The 22,456-nt window shown below is 39.9% G+C and overlaps 1 protein-coding gene across 2 annotated transcripts in view; it reads right to left on the bottom strand.

Moving 5' to 3' along the window:
- Window positions 1-347: 347 nt before the first annotated feature.
- The window catches only part of MOSMO (modulator of smoothened), a 31,277-nt gene continuing 9,168 nt past the window's right edge, over window positions 348-22,456 (bottom strand). Inside the window, exons 1-3 of one of the 2 annotated variants that reach the window (XM_069029950.1) lie at window positions 16,557-16,710; window positions 10,820-11,032; window positions 348-4,185 (exon numbers count right to left, since the gene is read on the bottom strand). In XM_069029950.1, coding sequence (XP_068886051.1) covers window positions 4,001-4,185; window positions 10,820-11,032; window positions 16,557-16,647 — 489 coding nt within the window. In that variant the 5' untranslated portion in view covers window positions 16,648-16,710 and the 3' untranslated portion in view covers window positions 348-4,000. Of the gene's footprint in view, window positions 4,186-10,819; window positions 11,033-16,556; window positions 16,711-22,456 lie in introns of those variants that run through there. The other variant, XM_069029949.1, reaches the window with a different exon arrangement.

Genomic DNA, 22,456 nt, shown 5'->3' on the forward strand with positions numbered 1-22,456 from the left:
ACAGCTGAGGGGAGACAGCTGAGGGGGCACAGCTGAGGGGGCACAGCCGAGGGGGCACAGCTGAGGGGGGACAGCTGAGGGGAGACACCTGAGGGGGCACAGCTGAGGGGGCACAGCCGAGGGGGCACAGCTGAGGGGGGACAGCTGAGGGGGCACAGCTGATGGGAGACAGCTGAGGGGGACAACTGAGGGGAGACACCTGAGGGGGCACAGCTGATGGGAGACAGCTGAGGGGGGACACCTGAGGGGAGACACCTGAGGGGAGACACCTGAGGGGGCACACCTGAGGGGGAACCTGTGTGCGGGGCGGGGCCGGTTCCAGTCTGTGCAGCCGGGGCCAGTCGCTTTAGTAGACAATTTATTTTGATAAACTTGCTCAATAACAAAAATACAAGTGAAGAAAATTATGTTCATTTTATACAGTTTGTATTAACATTTGTTCGGAAATCATTAATTGAAAAAAATGCTCTAACCAATTAGAAAACAACCTCAGTAAAGGCCGGGGCGCGCAGGCGGCGGGCCCGGCCTCGAGCCCAGGCGGGACAGCCCGCCTGCAGACACCATTTCCTTCATTATGTTCATCCTTCACAAAGGTTTTAAAGGACAGCTTTCATTTTCCTGTGGGTGTGTCGGGGCAAAGAGGAACCTACAGTTGTGTTCCGGAGTGGTTAAACAAGGTCTCGGAAACACAGGGACGGCAGGAGGGCCCGGCTGTGGCGGCATCACCTCAGCCAGAGGCCGGCCCGGCGCTGTGGCACACTGCCCGTGTCTTTGGGACACTGGCATCGCTCTCCAGCAGGATTAACAGGGGGAAAACCACGTTACATTGTTAGGCTGGTGTGTTCAGGGAAGCACACCCTCCCCAGGTCTGAGCCAAACAGCTCCCAGGCAATTATTTCAGCTGAGCTCAATGATAAGATTTATATGGACAAATTTACTAGTTTTCCTTCTGAAAGTATTTTTTCAGTTTCCAATCTTACATTTTGTTAGCCAAAAAAATGACAAAGTGTGCACAAATTACATTATGATGGGGCATCAAACCTTTGGGAGGATTTAGAAGCAATGGAATAAATGGAATTCTCTAGTAATGTATGAAATGAGCTGTCCTTCAAAAAGTTAAAAAATAATGGCTGGCAGAATCAGAAAAGTTTATGTAAACACTCAACACAAATATGGGATTACCTTTGGAGAAGATTCATATGGAAACATTTGCTTTTCATGAACTGAAAAAGTCTACAGATGTTTAGGCATGTTCAATACGAACTTCCTGTAGTTCAAAACAGAACTTTGTGCAAATAAAACCTATAAATAGTCTTCAGCAGATTTTACAGTGATGCTCTTAGGTATGAAAAAATGCACACAACTTTAAAACAAAAGTAACAGACATAAGTTTGACAAATGATTGCACCATAAAACAGTGTTTTATATACAGTTTACAAGATATGATTTTCTGCTATAAATTAATACTGTACTATATAGTACTTAGTGACCTTATTAAAAGCAACTGTTGACAGCTGTCTCTTCAATTACTGGGTCGGGTTTTTTTTAAATGCATTTGGCTGCATCTATTTCTGGACTTGAAATGCTCAAATATTTAATAAACCTATTTGTTAAACCTTTGCTAACATTTAATAATTCATAGCAATAGCACTGGCAGATCAGATAAATTTCCAGTCAGCCAACCACAGTCTGGGTATGCTCCAAGGTAAGTGTTTCTTTTTCATTATTATTATGATGATCCATTTAATCAAAGCCTAAATCCACATGATGTTACAATAACTGAAATAAGTAAATTGGAGGGGCAGGAAGGGAAAGAAATCTTAGCAGCTGAGAAATTCTCCCCACCCCCCAGCTGTGTTCCAGTTACAAAAATCTTGAACTATTTACAAGTGTAACATTTCTGAAAAAGTAATTTATAATCCCATTTTTAGTGAATACTTTATCTTAGGACACAGTAGTGATTACACCACAATTTTAACACATACCAAGCAGTTGAACCCTGCCTTTTACCTCCACTGCTAGGGGCCTCAGACTGCCCATGCAGATGAAGGCTTAAATTAGGAACCAAATTATATTTAAACCATGACTTCCAAGTAAGTGCTTGGCTGTATTTACAGATTAGTATACTTTAGAAAAATTTAGTGATCCATTAAAACTCCATTCTACCTGTAAATGAGCTGACTGGAAAAAAAAATTACTTAGAAACCAGTGGCAAGTTTGGTTAATAATTAAAAAAAAATACATCAACAAATAACCTTTCTGTATTAAAATACCTTGTGAAGGGGAGAGGGAAGAGATGGAGAAAACAGGGACCCACTATGGTCTAAATGGCACAGAGTTTAAAATAATTGTGCAAATTGTGTTATTTTTAAACACTCCATCTTATCTGGTAAGTGATCATTTTGGAAACTGCTGATTTTATTTTAACAAAGACCTCATTCTAAAATGAGTGTCTATTCATTAATGCAGTTCCCTCTAGTAAGCTCAATGAAACAATGCTCAAAACAGACAATTTTTTTGTTTTCAGAATGAATCTCAGGTAAACTATGTATTAACTGGAAAACAAATACTGATAGTGCAGGCAGCTTCCCTGGAACACCAACCTAGTAGTGAATTAAGATGTCTGTGGATTCAATGGTTTAACCTTGTGTTGAAAAATAAAACTACTTTTAGTGAGGAATATTTACTCCAAATTTGGGTGGCCATTAAATCTACATTTAAAATTACAACTTTACTAAACAAGGCATACATTTTTAAACAATTATATTGCTCATTTTTTCAGCAAAGATGAATTAATACTCAGGTAAATAAGTTCATCCATCTTTGCAGTGGAACAGTGTTTGCATTACTTTAAACATTGCATTTTATATGTGCTAGAGAAATGCTTACCTATGGTAAAATGCTGTGCTTGAACATGTATGAATGCTAATGTAACAAAGCAGTAGAAAAAGAGATTTCCGTACAACAGTTGCTAATAATTTAAATAGTGTCAGTTTCCCAAAATTAGGATTTTAAGGTATGACATGATCTCACCTTCTACCCTCATATACAAATAAATTACCATAAAAAGAATTTTAGCTTAACTTAAAATTGCACCTAGAAAGGCATGGGATCGTTTGTACCTATTACAAAAAACTGTTAAAATCAAGGGCTGCTACAAAGAATGAGGTAAACTGAAGACTCTCAGCTATGTGGCCTTCAGAAAAATGGCTTTTTTCTATTGAGTTCTAGTTTTGCACACCACAGTGTTTTGCTAGCAAAGCATTCTGAGTTCTTTTCCAGGAACCATTTGTGTGTATATACATATATATACATATGTGTATATACACACACACACACATACACACACACTGTATACTGCATCAGCAAAATATATATATATTTATATATATATTTATATAAATATAAGGACAAAATCCCCCTCTAAAATGTTCCTTAGTGTTTCCTAGAGCTTATGGGGGAGGAGGGGATGTATGTCTTTTTGCTGTTACATACATTGAGAACATGTTTTGATCTATTGGCTTCTTGGTGCAGTAATGCAAGATTGATCCACATTGGTGTCAAAGGCTTTGCTCATCAGAAGGAAGATGTAAAATACTAATCTCCTAAACAGCGAGGCCAGCCTCACTTGAATTCCTCCGCAACCCTCTGGTCTACCACAAGGTTCATAAATACTTTGACTTCCAAATTGTGAGACGTTAAAAACAGGAACAGTTCAGTAACATGGGGCATTATGCTTCTCAGTGTAAAGCATTCTTCATTAGTTCCTATCACAGTGCAGACCTGACTGCATTAAAGTATGCTCAGGAGATTAGTCAACGTGGTCTGTATTTGGTTATGGGAAAGGCTCTCCTTTTTTTCATCCAAAGTGCATAGTGAGAACAAGTCAAAGCATTCCTCTTTTCAGTCAGTGTTTGATAGTCTGATTTAGGCATCCTCCTGAGAATGCAATTCTGATGTCTTGCTCTTTTCCAAAACAGTCCTGCAGTCCAGACATTCATCAGCCAGGTAAACAAACTTTGCCAGCAAATAGAAGTCCCACTATTGTAAAGAAAATGGATAAGACAAACAGTACATATGAAGACCCAACCACTGTGTTATTGGGTAATTTATACGGTTGACCTCCAACTTCATTGATGTAAAATCCTATTGGAAATATTAGGGCTGCCATACAGAATAGAATCACTGCAAAGAAAAGAGAAAAGAAAAAAACAGTCACTGCAGTGTTAAAGTGAAAATATTTACCCATTCATAGAGCACTCCAGAAAAACAAGCAAAATATCTTGACTGAACTGAAGGGCTGAGATCAGAGCTATCTGAGCTGGTAACTTGCTTGAAATGACTGAGTAGGCTTTATGTCACTTTGAAAACATCCCTCATCTACTCCCAAGAAAGACTAAAAGTCCCCAATTTTGACTGTAATTTCAGTTCTGCTCACTAGATCATAAACTCTCTTTACAGAATAAAAAATTGGTAGATATACTTCTATCACCATCTCAAAGTTTAGTAATTTCTTCTCCAGTTATTTTAGATTCATTTTGCCCAGTTAAGATGAACCAACATTCGACATTGAAGAAACTTTTTCTGTATCAGTTGTATTTTTCAACTGTAGTTGCCCTCTCCCATTCTTCACAGATTCCTTTTCTGTAAAAGTTTTGCTAAAAATGGAAAACACTCAGATTGTCATTACCATTTATTTTAAGATTAAAAGATACCCGTTTCCTGAAGTTATAAGAATGTTTCCTTAGATAATGAAACAGCCATAGAATTTCCCATTGGAATACAATGAAATGGAAGTTTTCTGATTCAGTTTAATCCAAGCTTCTTAGTGAAAAACTAAATCCAGACTCTGTGAACAAAGAGACCAAGCAATTAGGGTTTTTATTTCACCTCAAAGTTAGACTTATGTGTATGTTTTGGTTTTGCAACTGACTCTGTGAAAGTACAAGAAATCCAGAACTGCTGTTAAAGAAGTACATTATGGATTTCACAGGCCTTCAATTATCAATAGTGGCCAAGATTCCTCACAGCACATTTCAATATCCTGATCAAATCCAGGAGAGAACACCCACTGCTGTTTCCCAGATGACAACTTCAGTGTTCCTGTAACACATCTTTGGAAAAGTAACCTTGTTTAGTTTGGATGTAGCTGTGCAGGACTCTACTGTCTCAACCAAGGGAATGACTTCCAAATACGGCTCCTCTGAGAGGCAAGATACTCTTCACAATAAAAAGGATTAGCTTTTGAATTGGTTTGATTGCATATGCAAGAATGTACAATTGGGGTTTTTTAATCAGTATTAGAATAAAACAGAACTCTATCTGATTCTACCAGTTCAGTCAAGTAATAGTGCTTTACTCTTATTTCACTTCTATGAATTTCACTGCTGTTTCAGACATTATTTGCTGTGAGTGGAACATGGCACTGCAATACCTATTATTCAACCAAGTCTAATTAGATTTAGGGGGAGAGAGGAGCTGAACCTGCTCTGTTTCCTCACCAAGTCCACAAATCCACATACCAACATCTTCTAACATGAAGCACAGCTCACACTGAAGCCTCTCCTAGTCCACACACTTTGCCTATAGCCTGGCCACACAGAAGAGAAAATTCAAGCCAAGTTACAATGCTCCTGCCTGAACAAAGTGCATCATATGCTGATTTTTTCAGCTTTCTCCAGTTAATACAGGCTGCTGCTTTTAGTTTGTTAGCAAGGGACACAGGTGCTGACTTTGTCTCTCTCTTCTCCAGCACTACAAGACAGAAGAAACCCTGGGGATGCTGCTCCTTACTTGAGCCTCCTTACAAGTCAAACAAGCAACATGAAAAACCACTGGCAAGCAGCTTAATCACTGTCTCCCCTGCAAGTCAGAAGTGCTGCAGCTGCTTTTGTTCCAAAGGTATGTAAAATAAAATAGGAGCTTGCCTGTCCCCTTTGGCCTCACCAGGACAAAGTTTCTAGTCTTTACAAATGAGGAAACAACCGGCTGGAGCAGCATCAATATTTTTTAATGTAGCTTCACTACTGCTCTTCCTCACTAAATACAGATGCTCCAGTTTATCCAGCTACAGTGCCCACACTAAAACCATTTTTAATGGACTCCATGTTTATCCAAGACAAACAGTTTACCACGTATTTTATATCTTAGTGCTTATGATTTCCATAGCACAGGTCTCAGCTTTGAGGAAAGAACATTCATATTCTAGAAGATACTGGTTGTGGGCATGATGAATCTGAATTCAGAGTGTCCAAGGAGGACCTGGGCATAAACAAAGAAGGATGCTTTCATAAAGCACGATCCACATCAGAACATCAGCTCCTCCTTGCCTTCCAAAACACACAGAGCTGCTTTCACGACACCTTGAGCCAAGAGCAGCCAGCACCAGGATCCTTCCTTCGGCTGCCAGTGCCGAGCAGGAAAACCCAGATATTCCACTGGAGGGGGCTCGTGTCTCGCTCGCACTGTGCCCGCACCGTCGGGGGATTCTTCAAAGCGGAAGGGAAAGAGCACAAACAGAAAACATCTGGCAACTGCAGTTACCACATTCCTGCTCAGTGCCACTTCGTTAGGCCATTTGTTGGAACAGAACCAGCAACCAGACGTTAAACATTAAACAATCAAGAAAGTTTTAATCTACATGATTATTGGTCCATGTAATTCCATGCTGCACAATCTAATCCTTAAAGAATGCTTCCTTTTTTTTCTATTGTATCTCAAACATCTGAGTCCATCTGAGGAAAGCATGGGTATGTGTTTCTTGAGCAGATCCATGTAAGCACAGAAGAGGTTTCTAGTCTGCATGTGAATGGTGGCTGTAAACCCAATTAGTTCTTATAATTCTTTAGCTTGAAATTGTTTTGAGCATCTAATGACAACTTCAAAAGAAATCCAGTCTTAGAAAAAGGTCTAGTCTTCAGAGGGCTCATAGTAATACCTGCTTGCCTCTTTAAAGACACATAACATAGAAAGCAGCACCTGGTACAAATCTTTAATAACTCAAGAAGCACTTTATGCACTGGGGAGCACCAGACGTTCACAGGATAGCTACTGTTAGTTAAGGATGTGATTATCCTGCCCCATTTTTACTTGCATTCCAAAAAGCAGTCCATTATTGCTCATGAACTTTTACATCCTCAGGTAAAAAACCCCAAACTAAATCCAGACCATCTGGTAACTGCTGGAAAAAAGGTAGAAATACAATTTTTCTGTCTAGCATCTTCTCCCTTGATAAATCTCAGAGAAGCACCTCATTCAGTAGTAGCAAACACAGAATTAATTATCTTTCTAGTTGCAGCAGATGGTAAGAGACCTAAATCTGTAAGATGTAAACAGATCTTGAGGGTGCTCTGTGAATTCCTGCAATAGCCAAAACTGCAATAACATACATGAGATCACCTATGTGACCTCCACAGGGAATAAGCTCTGGATATTGTTTCTAATTATGGAACTTAACAGTATTTGTCGTAAGGACCACGACAATTACAACATCTGAGATTTCCACACCTTCACCACATGCTATCTTTTCAACCAAAGGCAGAAAACAAGCAGTACAGAAAACAAGAAGTAGAGGTAGCAAAATAAGAGCAGTGTCAGAGATGTGGAATAATAGCAAAACCAGGTTACTTTTTGGCTACCAACTTGTGTCACTATGTCCCAGAGCACAGTTAGTGATGAGATGATTTAGAAGCTGGGATGGCAAAAGGCAGTTCTGGTATACAAGCAAAGGAACAGCTCATCAGAGCTTTGCCTGCTGCCAACACACCGGGCACAGCTGTGGGTTTGTAACACCCCGTCCATTGAAGAAACACACAAAACCTGGGTAGTGCACAGATGAACACCAACAAGGAACCCACTCTTCATCACACTGTATGAATGTGGTACTACTGAAACATCAGGCATAGTTTTGATAGTATCTATGCCCAGAGTGACAACACCTATCACATCAGTAGGAATACTGATTCCTGAAAGACTCTTCTCTACAAAAAATGAAGGAAAACCTTCACACTTACAAGACTTTTGTCACTCATGCAGTATGACCTGGAGGACAGCAATATCTCTCCTCTCCACAAAGCTATTTGCAGAGACATCAGAAGGATAAGTTTCTGTGCAGTAAACCCACCAACAACTGGGGAATGAGGCAAATCCTGTGCTTGTAAATACCCTCTGGGGTGTATCCCTTCAGAAAAGGAAGTATACAGGATACAGGAAAGTATACAGTATGCAGGAAAGAGAACTGACAGATCAAACTTCTGTCTTCTACATTTCTCTTAGCTGAACACGATAGACAAAGCCACACTTTCAGCAATACTTCATACTTATAGGTATGACTCGAAAAGATCTGGAGTCATCCAAGATGACAAGATTACAAGCAAAAATTCCATGAAAAATATAAATTATACAATTATATATAAATTCCAGCATGAACTGGGCAAAAGTAACCTCTTACCAGACTTTCCTTGCTGCTCTCAGAGTTGCAAGGGAAGGAATGAGCAAGAGGATTCCCTTGCCCTCAGATATTTACTCCAGGCCCCCTTGCACTTGGAGGAACGGAGCTGCCAGTCCCAGAGCTTCCCTTGGAAGCCCCAGCAGACTTCCCTGCCTGCCCAGGATAGATGTCCTGAGTTGTGTTCAGAAAGTTCTGTGAGAAGAATATCTGCCAGCAGCCTGCACGAGGCCACTGAGTCTTGAAATCACTTGCAGATGAGATGTAATACAAATATAAAGTTTTCCCTACCCCCTTCTAATGAGTTACACATGTTTTCATCTAAACAGCACTGGCACTTCACAGGAAGGACCTGCTCATGGTATTCCAAGTTGATTCCGCATGGCTGTGTATTTCCTGCTACTAACCTACAAATAGGTTACTAATTTGTGTTGCATCCAGTGAACCACAGAAGTCACTCTCAACAACTTTTTGAAAAATCTAGAATTCTTCCTTCCATTCACTTCTATTTTTCAAAATTAGTTTCCCTAACAAGTGAGTTCACAGATATAATTCCCCATCATCTTTGTTAACAGGAATGCAAAGGTCACAGACTTGTATGTATCGAAGAAGAATGCCAGAGACATTGAATTTTATAATTTCAGCAACGCAGCGATCATATCTTAATAGAATTATGAATAATTCTGACTTGCAAAAGAACAAATTAGTGTGTTTCATTACTAAAAATCTCATACCAAGAAGACAAGTGCTGAAATAAAAATGTCCTTTTATACTGAGACATCTAATAATGAACCTGTTGCAAGCCTAAAGAAATCTCCAGAGAGAAAACCCAAAACAAAACAGCTTTAGGGTACTTTTTGGCTGAACTAATCATCACAGCTGTAGAAAACTAAAGCTGCAGGGATGTGATGATTTGAGATATTTAAGAAAAACACTGATATCTAGAACAAACCCCTCTCTTTACCCAAGAGCTTTGACTCCACCTTACTGTAAGCATCTTAACTTTATATGGCATTTTGGCTTCAAACCCCCCCACATCTATCAGATACACATGAAATATGTCTAGATAAACAGGTGCACTGGAAAAGCTGGGATGGAATATTCAGTAATACTCAGGTCTGCTATTTTAATCATTCACTGGAAAATAAATGAAAGTCAATCACAACGGATACAGCATTTCAATAGCTCCACTGTCTGCAAGAACTGCACTATTAATTTAATATGCTGTGTAGCAACGCTGTCAGAAAGATGGCTTTCATTGTACAAGTGCCTCAGTGAAGTACCTTTGTTGAAGCTGAGCACTTTTAATACTATTGCCTTCCCAAAAACAAGGTTAAATCTTACTCATATTAGATATCATTAGATGTCACAGAGTTCCATTAAACCTTATTTATGCCCATGTAAACCACAAACTTGCATTTTCTAGTTAGTGTTCACACTACCTTTAGTGGTTTGTCATAATTCAAGTCAATTTAAAAGCCCTCAGGTTTTGAGCTTTTTCATGCTGTCATCCCCACCATTAAGGCACCATTTCACAGTTGGGCTAAGCCTGTAACACACACCAAGAAAAGGAAGTTTTAAAGTTATTCCCCTTGCTCATTACAACTGTTTTTCTTTTGCACTGAAGTAGCCATAGGACATGTTTCCCTGTGTGCAAACACAGGGCTGGAGAAGGCTCAGCTGTGAGGAATTACACCGGTGCTCAAGCAGAGCAGAATGAGGGGAGGCAGAAAAGCACTGGTACTCCTCCCTCCGGCTAAAGCACGGCTGCAGGTCACTTCTGGAAGCAGAAGTCTCAGGGCTGTGAAGCACAGCAGATGCTCTGCAGTGGGCAATCCTCCTGCATAGCCAATTAGGATGCAGATACTCTGAATAAAGCAGCTGCTGTGAGCATGAAGCAGGACTGAACCAGCCTCAACCCTGAACGAGGTATTCACAAGACACCTGAGTAAGGGACAGGTTACCTCAGATGTACCAACTGCCTCCTCTGCCTCAGAGAGGGAATTTTCAGTAATTGCATGCTGCTAGGATTAAGTCCTGGATATATTCAAGTGGGGAAGTATGAAATACTACAGCCACTCTTCTATCCCTGCTCATTTTCTTAGGTCAATTAACGGCACTGCCCAAGGAAGGTAAAGGGGTCAGGCCTTCCTTTCTTTCACACCATTATTCCCTCTCAATTGCAGTCACTTAAGATAACGACCCCTTTATTTCTGAAGACTGATATTTCCCTCAGATGTGATATTTAAAGAGAAGGAATGTTTTGCATAGCAGGAGCCCTAAGCACTTGCTCCTTTCCAACACTATGGTGTTATTTCAGACTCCACCAGTTTATCCTGCATACAGGTCAACTGTGCAGTTGAGGTCACTTACTTCCAGTGAAAGCTATCCAGCGGGCATATTTAGTAGCTTCTCTTCGCCAGTGGGAAGCCACCAGCAAGCCACATGTGACAGTTAGTGAAATGATTCCCATTATGATGAAAAATAACGTAGTGACCCACTCGGGAGGCAGCCGTGGAGGAATACAGGTCCTGTCACGTCCATGGATGGTTTGACACTGTCGCACAAGGCCAACTGTGAGAGCACCTGAAAATACATAGCAGAGAGGCAAGTAAACTTTCAAAATCCTCTCTGAGGGGCGCTCAATTGCAAACCACAGCTCAGAATTGCCCCAAAGTAAGGGATTCTTTCTTTGATGAACCTTAGTAAGCCTTTCAAACACGGAGGATGGGGGGCATGCTATAAACATCTGTCTGCATGTTCCTTCATCACACGCTTGCACAAGCTGAAGTGAGATGGCTGCAAGCTGTATCTGGTTCCTGAGTGGTAATCAAGGTCTAATCAAAGGGATAAAGCACTCGTAATAAATCCTGCCAATATCTGCTAATGTGGTAGCTGAGTTGCATAGAGGATCACTCCCTCATCTGTGCAAGATGAAATACTTTTACAGTCTAACAAAATGAGTTGTAGCCCCCTAAAATGCCTTTAATTGTCTAATATCTTTCCCCCTGATCTGTAAACACAGCTTTAAGCCTCTGAACCTTGCAGCAGAAACTGCATTTGATTCACATATGATTTTAAAAACATTAAAAAAACCCTGCTTCCTGACAATTCATTAAAAAGAGTCCCTCCATGCAAGACTGATCAATCCTTTTGATTGTTAACAAGAGTTACTGTACCCAGAAACTGGGATATCTACACAAAAGATCTATCAAAAAGATCCTAGAAAAAGGAAAAGATTGGTACAGGAACCATAAAGATTTAACCAAAATGATGTCTTTTCTGTTAAATTATACTAAAAAAAAACTTCTTTTAAATCCAAGTCAGTGCTCTTGAGACTCATAAAGAAGCTTTTAGTGAGCTTTAATAGTGAAGTTATCTTTCTAACTCCACTTTAACTGGCAAGATTAAGATCCATTTCTTCCAATGTCTCTTAAACATCAAGTTCTAGATTTCTCAGTTTTATCCTTTCTTCTGAACTATTGTCCTAAATAATCACAATTATCCTTTATCTACATTAGGAGCAAAACCCAACAGTCGACAGCTTCAGAGTCAACATCCTTCTCCACAAATTACTTCAAGTAAATATTGTTTTAGTTGACCTGTTTCAAATAAAAAGAGGGCAACTTAGACACAATTACAGTAAGACTGGGAAGCTTAGGTTTAGCAATTTAGGTTGGAGGGAGAAACATCTGTCATACTTTCTAGCCTCTTTTTGGGGGAAAAAAAAAGCACGAAACAAAGGAGAAAGCCAATAGTCAAAAGGGTAACCAGTCCTAGCATGCACCTCCTGGCACCCTGGAGCCAATTTCTACAGATCCTGTCTGCTCACACCTCAGCAATGAGTACCAGCAGAATCAGCTTCTGAGCTTAGAATTGTTGGGTTAGGAGGCAGCAGATCATGTTTTACTAGGCGTCTAGAGTTTTATTAGATGTACTGCTTCACATCCCAGGAGGATGAGAAGAATCAAGACCATTATCAGTTCTGTTGATATACTCTTGCAACATTTGTTTAGACTACAAAATTTCAGTCTTATTCAAATATATCCTTTTAATTACACATCCACTGACTGAAAGATTCAGGGATGAATTTTCAGCTAAAAACTGAACAACTACAAACCCAATAAAGTTGACATTTTCTCCTCCAGATACACAGCAACCACACCATTGCTGTGCATCAGGATCACACAAACCTCAGCCAGGGTTACACAAGCAATCCTGCACAGCTCCACACCTGCACAGTACAGTTTTGCATGAACTGCTTCTCTTCCATAGCTTGCAATGTTTTCATTGCACATCAGCTGCTGGGGCAGAGCGGAGATGTGCCTGTGTCCTTAAAAGTCAAGCTCCCTGGAACACACACACTGCAGAACCTCATACAAAACACTGAGCAGTTTCCTGTAGTTTGGGGATAAAGAGGCTATTCACTGCAGCATCATAGAACAGGAAATTAATCCCAATCACTCTGCAAGACTAGGATTTAACAACAATTTCACTATTTTTACAGCAAAAGTCAGTTTTCTCTAAACTGCAATTCTAATCAAAGAATGACTTCATAAAAATGACATCATACACTCAATAGATGTTTTCTGAATTCAAAGCCCTCTCCTGACTTCAGTGACAATAATTCAGTGCATTTTTAACTTTGGCAAAAGCAACAGTGATAGGAGTGACTCTGCTGGACTTGGTTCCATTTTGTGTCTTAACTGAAACACAGCTGCTGGAGATAAGCATGTATTAGCAAGAGACAACTATTTCATCTTTGCATCATTGTAGATGCAATTTGCAGTTTATATTGAAGATATTTTTCAATTAACAAGAGTACATTTAACATGTCAGATTCAGAGAGAACCAAAGCTAAGCCCAGTAGTGCCATATCTAGAGGAAACAGAAGAGAACTTAATCTTGAACTATTATTTTTCAATGCAATCTTTCTTACTATCAACAACTACTACACTAAAAGGAGATTTTTTCAAAAACACCCCTCCCAAACCAAAAAACCCAGAACTGAAAATGAAGAAAAGGAAAATAAAAATCTCTGAATTTTGAGTACCAGAGTAGCATTCCTTCTTAATACACAAGGATAGCTGCAAGAAACTATTCAGATGATGGTTTCCTAAACATCACTTCTGGCGCCCAAGTGTATTGTTTCACCCTGGTGGGGTTTTTTGTTTTGGTTTGTTGGGTTGGGGTTTTTTTTTGTTTGTTTGGGTTTTTTGTTTGTTTTTTTAATCAGAGTTTTAAAGTGTCAGAATTAAATTTCAGAATCTGACATTTTGGAGAAAATATACTGAACTTTATGGCTAAAACCTTGCTAGCATATACACAGTACTTTTTCTTAACTCTGCTTTATGGATTATGAATCTGAAGTAGATATACTCCATATTCAAGGTTTTGAACCTTGAGTGTGCAGACTCTGTGGAGGCAAATGGAGGGCAAGAGGTCTGTAAACCATTTCTGAAGGTTTCACAAAGGTAACTGGAAAATCAACCCCATTATGTGCTCATAAATTCAGTTAAAGTTCAACTTTAAGTTGACTATACATGAATACCTCACTTGTGTGCATAAACTGGGCACAAGGAAATGAAACCTCAGGGCTCGTCCCACAGTGACAAATCTGTTGAATTCAGACTTCAAAATAAGTCTCTGGTGTGGAAAAACAGTATTTATTTGCCATGAAATTCAAAAGAGTGTGTTTATACGGTGTTTTACTCTCTTGGCCCCGTTCTAAAGCAATCAAGCAAACAGTTGCCAGTCAGCTGCAAACTAACTAACTTGTTACAGAACATCTTGTTTCACCTTCCCTAGCCTATCACTGAAAAGAGGGACAGAGATATGAAATTGCAGAGTCCTTCTGCCTGTAGTTAAAGAGCCCAACAGCCCATCTCAAACCAATCACCAAGTTCCACTGATCCGTAAGTAAAAGGTTTTTAAGTCATCCTCTCAGAACTACTTCAGCATAATTGCGGAAAATCTAAGCACCTAACACAGGTATGGAACAAACAGCACAGCTAATGCCAGTAGATTAGGCACCTGAAAGATGGATCCAGCCCTAAACATGTGGAGTAAACACAGCCGCCCACCCACCTCGCCCTGCCTGCACGGCTCAGCCCTCGGGAGCCACAATGACAACCCCGAGGTGCAGGGGCTGCTCCCCAGCTCTCATCTGCCTCTCTCCCTGAAACTTCCGAGACTGGCATTATTCAGGTCAGTACAGCTAGAACAGGAGGTGATTAGACTAGATATGCTAATTATTAAAACTGAAATTTGACCTTTATCAAATCAGAGAATGCTGCACTGAGCAAATGTTACTGAAGTGGTCCTTAGTCTTTTCCAGTAAATGTATTCCCTGAAGTGCCAAAGCATTTCAAACACATTAAACAACCTCTCAGTAGTGACAGTCTGTGTACAACCAGAGCTCCAGTCAATTTCAGAGAAAGATTCTGTGATCACCCAACTCCTCCAAACCACCAGCAGTAATGCTCATTTCCAACACAGCATATTTTTATTAAAATCAATGATAAAAAGACTCTTCAACAAATACACCAATGCTGGGGAGCATCACCTATTTAACAATTAAGTTTCACAAAACCACTGTGGAAAAGAGGGGGAAAGGCACCAAACCAAGGAAAGGCAAGCCCTCATTTTGCCCCCTGGTGCAGATGTGCGGCTGCCAGGGAGCCAACCCCTAAGTCCCACTCCAGCCCCGCGGTGCTCTGCCATCCCTCTCCTGTTTCCCTGGTAACTACAGAGCCACCAAGGAGGAATCACATTCTACAGAGAGAAACAAAGATTGCTGCAGCCCTTTAACTCCCCCTCCTCTACATCACTTCTGAATTATTAAAAGTGGCACAGTGATAGCACGGCTGGGAAGCAGCAGCATAATAATGGCCATTCAGATGTTCACTGCTCATCTGTTATTTGAGTGCCAGGACATGTGGGACCAAGTGTGCCAGATGGACACAGGAGAGGTGCTACTGCCATGAGGAGCTCACCACAGCACAAGAAAACAACTAATATGGTAAAAGCAAGATGCAGTGAATGAGGTGGGGCTCAAATGTTAGACGGTCCCAGAGCTCAGCAGCTATGCTGGCACATGAACATGCAAGGCACAAACACTCAGAACTGCTCTTGCTCAGCCTGGGGTACCTCCTCCTCTGTACTCCCCTACTGTCCCAAGCTGAAAATGTGTTTACTCTTTCCTATCATTTTAGAGAAAATGCTCTTCCTTGGGTTTAAATGCATCTACAACCCTTTATATTCCTCAACAACAGCTTCCTTATTTCTACCTCCCATACATCAACCACACCCTTAGCAAAATGCTCAATACTAACATTAAATAAATATTATGGGCCAATATGCCTTGTGAGGGGGTTAAAACATGGAACTGCCCTCCGAGAGCTACCTGCTCTCCCTCCCTCATTGTCCTGATGAGATGGGGTGATGCTGCTGGAAATGCCAGCTGTGAATGGAAGCTTCTGCTCAAAGGAGATACTTTTCTTTAGCGTACTGCGGAAAAGCAGAGTTTAGAGGTTTCTTAATGAGGTGCTGGTGACATGAATCTTAGAGCACTGCCAGTGTGGCAAGGACACTGCTAAGTAGTATGTTTTAGTAATGAGCACAGTACATGGAGCTGTGTTATTTGGGCATACTAAAACATTCATTGCTGCTGGTTAGGTAACAGTCACATGCCAGGGAATGACATATGTGAAGTTAAGGGCAGTTAAGCCATTCCCTGTAACTCTCACTGGGCCACAGACAAGGACAGCTTGGTTTTGAGCTGATAAACTTGAATGGGAAAAGGTGTAGATCCATCTAAGAGGAACAGGCTGCAGCAATGAGCACAGCTGTAGCTTGTAGCCAATCCAAGTGGAAACCTGAAAGGTCTAAAGAAAACACAGTGATTTGGTCATGGCAGACTAATTCCACACACCAGTGTTAAGGATAACCATCAAGTTGGTTTCGGCCACCCTGTCTTTAACGTGTTTGCTACTCCTTGCCTGCAACCAAGCTGACAGAAGGCTGCTTACAAAGTGAGCGAAGCATAGCTGAGGAATTTCTGAGAGGAAAAAACAACACAGCACGGAAAGAATAGTTCCAATGCACCTACCCGTAACAGCAAACAAGGAGGAGGGACTTCCAAGAAGAAAATTTTCAAAGTCATCAAAGGAATTTGGCAGTTGAAGTGGGATGTTTCCCATTCTTACATATGGAATTTATTTTCCTGCAAGAGGCACTTGAAGTGATGTTGCTATACAAAGGGGGAAGAGAGAATTACTTATTTAGGTTTATTTATATGTATTTTGTTTTGGGCAAAATTTCTACGAATTCTATAGTCTAGGTACTAGTTCCTTAGAAACAGAGGGCTCTCCCTTCTGCCTTTCCCAAAATCCAGGGAAAAGCTATGCCTTTCTAGGATAAGCACCACTTCTGGTGTGAAGGCGAAAAAGGCACAGCATCCCGCTGATTTGCAAAACCAAGGAGGAAAAAAGAATTAACAACACTAGGGAAGACCACTTGATCCTGTAAGGCAAGGCTCATGTTGTAAGAGTCACACAGAGTTATGGGGTCTCTATGTCAGGTCCCACTGAACAAGGCCCACAGGCACAGTTCCCAGAATCGCTTTGTGTCTACAACTGCTCACAGTTATAGCCTTGTAAGTTATAGTGCTCATCTCAATTTTCAACCTTGACCCACTAAAGCAATTTAAAAATGTTTACAGCCTCAAATAATATCGTAGCAGAGCATTTTTTAAAACAGCACATACACATAATTAACTGCAGCTGAGTAACTGGAAGCAAGTTGAACACCCTGTCTTCATATTTGTGCTTCAGTCATTGTAGGACAACACAGTAACTGAGTTATACCTAAATAGCTATAAAGGGTATATAAAAGAATCAAAATATAAGAGAAGATCATCTGCCAGTTTCTAATCAAGTATGAAAATATAATGTTTGGTACAGTTCTTATATAAATAATTACTTATTCTGTGAGGGATGGAGGTAGTTTGAGTAGATGCTCTTTAGCACTTACGCTGCTAAAATAACTTTGAGGTTACCATGCAAGTACAGCATTCAGGATGTAGCAGAACAGATTGATTCTTTCACTGCGGATGTTCCAGTATGTTGTTCAGGTAGTAGATTAATAGGAAACCAAGACTCACTAAATAAGATTTATGAATGTTACAGGATAATCTACAAGAAGGCTGAAAAGAATAAAAGAGGATCAGCTGCAAAGGCACAGAATATAGAAGAGTTCAAAATAAACAGATTATAAATTATCTTTCCTGCCTTTTGTATGCCAAATCTTATGCTTTTGGCCTTCACTCCAATTCGTCTCTCAAATCACCTAATAAGTATCATAACCCTGGGAAAAAAGCTCTGGAGTTTCTCACTTTGAAGAAGACCAGATACAAGATCAATTCATACACCCACTGGAATTCCATTGGTATGAAACAAACACCAAAAAAATATTTATGCAATGTTAAAAAGTCAGTTTTCAATAAAGACCTAGATTTAGTGGCAAAGTCCCTGCTATATCTAGAGGGCCTCTTTTAAGAACCTTGTTGTAAGAGTCCTTGTTGTAAGATTATGTTATACAATCTGTTATTTCTCTTCTACTCCATTTATCCCCTCCTCTCAAATCTGATGCTCTCTTCCTCCTAAAACAGCTTTGAAATGCATCATCGTTCTTGCTCTAGAGATGTAAAGGATGTTTACTTGCTTCAGGAAGGAAGTATTCTTAAAAATATTCATACAGGTGAGGTAATATCCCTGGCTTCAAACCCAGCTTATGTCAGCTATGAGGAGCCTACCAATTTAATTATATTTAATAATCTTAATTTCCAGATAATTGAACTTATTAGGTACCATTTTTGGCATTCCTTAGAAATCTTACTGACTTTTAAAGAGAAGAATTCAAAATTTTAAAGTCTAAAACCAATGTTAAGAGTTGTCGTATATTAGCAGAAAAGCCTGCCTTGCTGCTGAAGAACATCTGGTGCCAAGTTGCCTCAAAATTTTTCAGTTCTGTGTTTGTATCATGCCTAATGCAAACCAAATCTCCCTTCCACAAAACCCACAGTCTTCTCCCTCCCTCTTCTTTTCCCAAAGAGAAAAAAAATCAGGGGCCATCTATTGGGAAAGACTTACACATATTAGAAAAGTTTATTACTACAGATGACAATCATTATGGTACATTAGTTCTGACGGATGCTTAAATTGCAGACATTTGGACCAATAAAAAGTGAGGTTATTTCTGAATTCTAGTAACTTTCAATGCCCTGCTGCTTGTGTATTGGGTTTATTTAATTTTTTTTTCTTTTGCAACCCTTCTTTTTAAATTTTTTTTTGAGATGGACCACCAGACTCTTTTAAGAGCTACCCTCAGGCACTAATGCAGGAACAACTCTCCTGACACAACAAAGGCTGTGTGTTCTCACATATCAGAGCCAAGAAATCTGCCTGTGCTGAAGGTATTCTTTCCTTCAGAAGAAAGTATTCATTCCTACTTCAGAAGACAACATTAATTAAATGTTGGTAAAGAGGATCTCTAATAAGCTGCATCCTTCTGGTTGTTTATTTTCTAACACTATAAGCATTTTTCACAATGGAACAGTTTTGTCAGTGACTAGAATCTTTACAGTTTCTGAAGTGGCAAGGGCCTGGAAAAAAAGAGAACTTTCCTAAAATAAGAAAGCAATGTTTTATTTAGTTTAAAACACAAACAAAGAATCCAGTTATTTCCCTTTTTCCTGCAACCGAAGTAGAGCTACTCAAAGTTGACAAAATTCACTGCCTAAAAAAAGAAAGATCAAAGGCAGTGTCAATATTTAAAAGTGATTTTTGTAGTCAGCTACACCATTTTATGCCATATGTTCAGTTGAAAGCCACAAGCTATGCCACCTACAGCTGTTCTGCCATTTAACAACTGATGAGCTTGTGTTCTTTTTAACAGTTAGTTAAATTGGGCTTCAGACAGAGCTGTAAAATGATACCTCTTTATCCAATATACCACACGGCCCTACCCCAACCTTCTCAGAAATGGTCTGCTCAGCACCTCACAGCTGTATGGTTGATGTGCAGCCCTCTAAGGCTGCATCATCAACAGGAGCAAGTGACATGAGGTGGCCAGGCTGGGGCAGTAATTGCAGCACCAGACTTTGCCACGTGGTACAAACACAACATAACCAGAACAACACGGAAATTCTGGATCTCACAGTGCAGTAGTCACCTTCCACACAGGTGTCTCTTATAAGATGGTCTGTTCACAGGCTGGCAATAACTGGACTCCAGAGCCCTCCATTTTTAACTCCTGCATATCCAAAAGCATCATTTCATCAAGCCGAGTTTCAAACTTATTAGATATGCTCAAGCAGATCAGGATGGATATACCAAAAGTCCCAAACCACCCCACGTAAAGTACCCTATTGTTCTCCCTCTTTTTATTCATGGAGAGAAAGTAAGTATCAACCTTCCTGGTTACAGCCTAAAGCAATTTCTCTAACCTAGTGACAAAGGTAGGGGGAAAACTCAGGTCCTGGCTCCACCTTCAAGACTGCTTATGCATTTTAACAAATTAAATTCATGAGGAATAAGGATCATCTTCCTCTGTCAGATACAACCGTTGTGCTTTGCACTGATCTCAGCTTGCATCAGACATGCTCCAAGGACACCCACTGATCTGGCTCTTCCATGGCCTCATGAATCACCCAGTGGCAAAGGTGAAAAGAGAAGTGTTGAAATGCCTTTTGGTATTTATATGGTTAGAAACACATCTGCAGAGTTTACGTGTCTGTTCTGCACTCACTCAGCCTAAATACACCTTATGTGCTTGAATGTTTGCCTACACCTGAGCAAAACTTTCTCTTGGTCCACTAGGGACAGAATATTTCAGGCCCAGATTGCCTGAAAGTACAACAAGCAGACTGTGCTAAATAAAGAACAAAACATTCAAAACCCAAACCAAATGCACTAACAATTGTGGCAGTTTCTTTACATCACATAACTGATGGCAGGATTGTATTTATAGCAATGAGGACACGAGAAGGGAGGTTTGCAGGTAGAAGTAATCCTTCATTAGAACTGCTAGAAAAATTGGAAAGATAAGCATATTTCTGTCTTGCAAGTCCTTCCCTGGACACACAGGTTACCATCACTGTATTAGCTGGGGATATAAAAGAGCCTACCTCTGTCTATTAGACTTGCTTTTTCCATATGGCACTTTTATCGACTGAAGAACAGCACCTATTTGCCCAAAGATGTATTTCACTACAACTAGAATAATATTTCAAGCAAATTAAAACTTAACCTTAGTTTTTATTCCTAAAGCCGCTTTTCAACTGTTGCCAAATCTGTGTATGACATGCTTGTAACAACTGGGAATACAGGTTAAACTGCACTTCAAGTAGGGATTAGGTACAGGGCCAAGATCTTATTATCTACAAGTAACACTTGATGTGCTGAAAGACAGACTGAGATACAGCTTAACTACATTCAGGACTGCTGGCACACAGTTTCCTGGCTAATTAACATTTTAAGCCCCTGCCAATATAAAAGGCAAACTGGAAAATAAACTGAACCAAACCAAACCCCAACCTCTTTCTGCAGTAATAATCCTCAAATTTAGGCATTTACTTGCTGTTCCCATTACAATAAAAACATTAAAACCAAAGAAGAATAGGAATGCAGGAAGCATATTCAGGATTTATCCCAAAGTATGTATTTTCTTATTGCTTTTGCTAGGACAAGTCCTTGTTTTAGAAGCCTGCATAATTTAAGCCTGAATTATTTAGGCAATTAACAGGTGCTGTCGGTGTGGTGATAACACTTTCTCCCTTATCACAAATTGGCATCTACAAAAATAGACTGTTAGAGTCTGGAGAGTTCTCTTTTATTTTTTTTTACTAGTGTAAGAGAAGACAGACCATTCCTGAACAGTTAAATTTGCACTTTACTGAAATAAAATAGGACTTTATTGAAACAGCAAGGCTCAGTCCTTTCTGAGCAAGTAGGACTGTTCTTAAAAAGCAACCACACGTTATATAGTGCTCCAAAGAACATATCTGTTAACAAATGTTTACACATTTGTTATACTGACATTCTGAAACAGATTCACTCTAATTTTAGATTTTATATAAACAACCAAGAGATCTCTGTCCTTATCACCAACTTCATCTTACTGAACCTCTACTTACAGAGAACATTTACTTCAGATTACATTGGGCATAAGTCAACAGACTTCTGTTTGCAAAACAGCAACTGCTACTTCTGGCCTTTACTCTCTTTATTCCATCATTTTTCATGTATTGAGCTTCAGGGTGCTTCTTGAAATTGTTGAGTGACCCAGTAATATTCCACTGAAAGAATTTATGGGACCACATTAGAAATCCTTGGCCTTTCAATCTTTTCAGGTTTCCTGGACAATCTTGTTGCATAGTTTTTAAATTGAATTAAGTGTGGGTTTAAAAAACAAAGTGAAACATGCTTCTTCCCACGAGTTTCTACAATGGAGAGCACATCATTAACGCATGAATTTAGGTGCACAATTTGTTTCAGAATGCAATTCAACCTAAGGAAAATAAAAAAATTCTTTCTTCACCCTTGTGACTTCCCCCACAGCATGAAACGCCTACAATGCTCCTCACATCAACAGGCACAGAGGAAGCTGCAGTGCATACTCCCCTCTACAAGAAAGGATATCAGAATCTTCCACTGTTGCAGTTCTGGAGCTGACACTTCCACTGACCGTGGGAACACTGTTGGATTACTGTCTATGATTGAGAAAAGCTATCTCTTAATGCTCAATTTAGAGTATCTCTATTTTATATAGAGAAGACTGAACATCAAAGCAAATTTTCAAGTCAAACAAGTCACCCACTATACAAAAGTCATCCTTCAGGAAACTTGAAGCCCATGACAACCCTTTATGAGTTTTCTTCACTTTACTTTGGTATAGAGACATTACAATTAAAGGTTGTTAATGTTTTATACATTAAGCTCACACTGATGA

The sequence above is a fragment of the Aphelocoma coerulescens genome, chromosome 14 (assembly GCF_041296385.1).
Source record: "Aphelocoma coerulescens isolate FSJ_1873_10779 chromosome 14, UR_Acoe_1.0, whole genome shotgun sequence".
Classification (NCBI taxonomy): domain Eukaryota; kingdom Metazoa; phylum Chordata; class Aves; order Passeriformes; family Corvidae; genus Aphelocoma; species Aphelocoma coerulescens.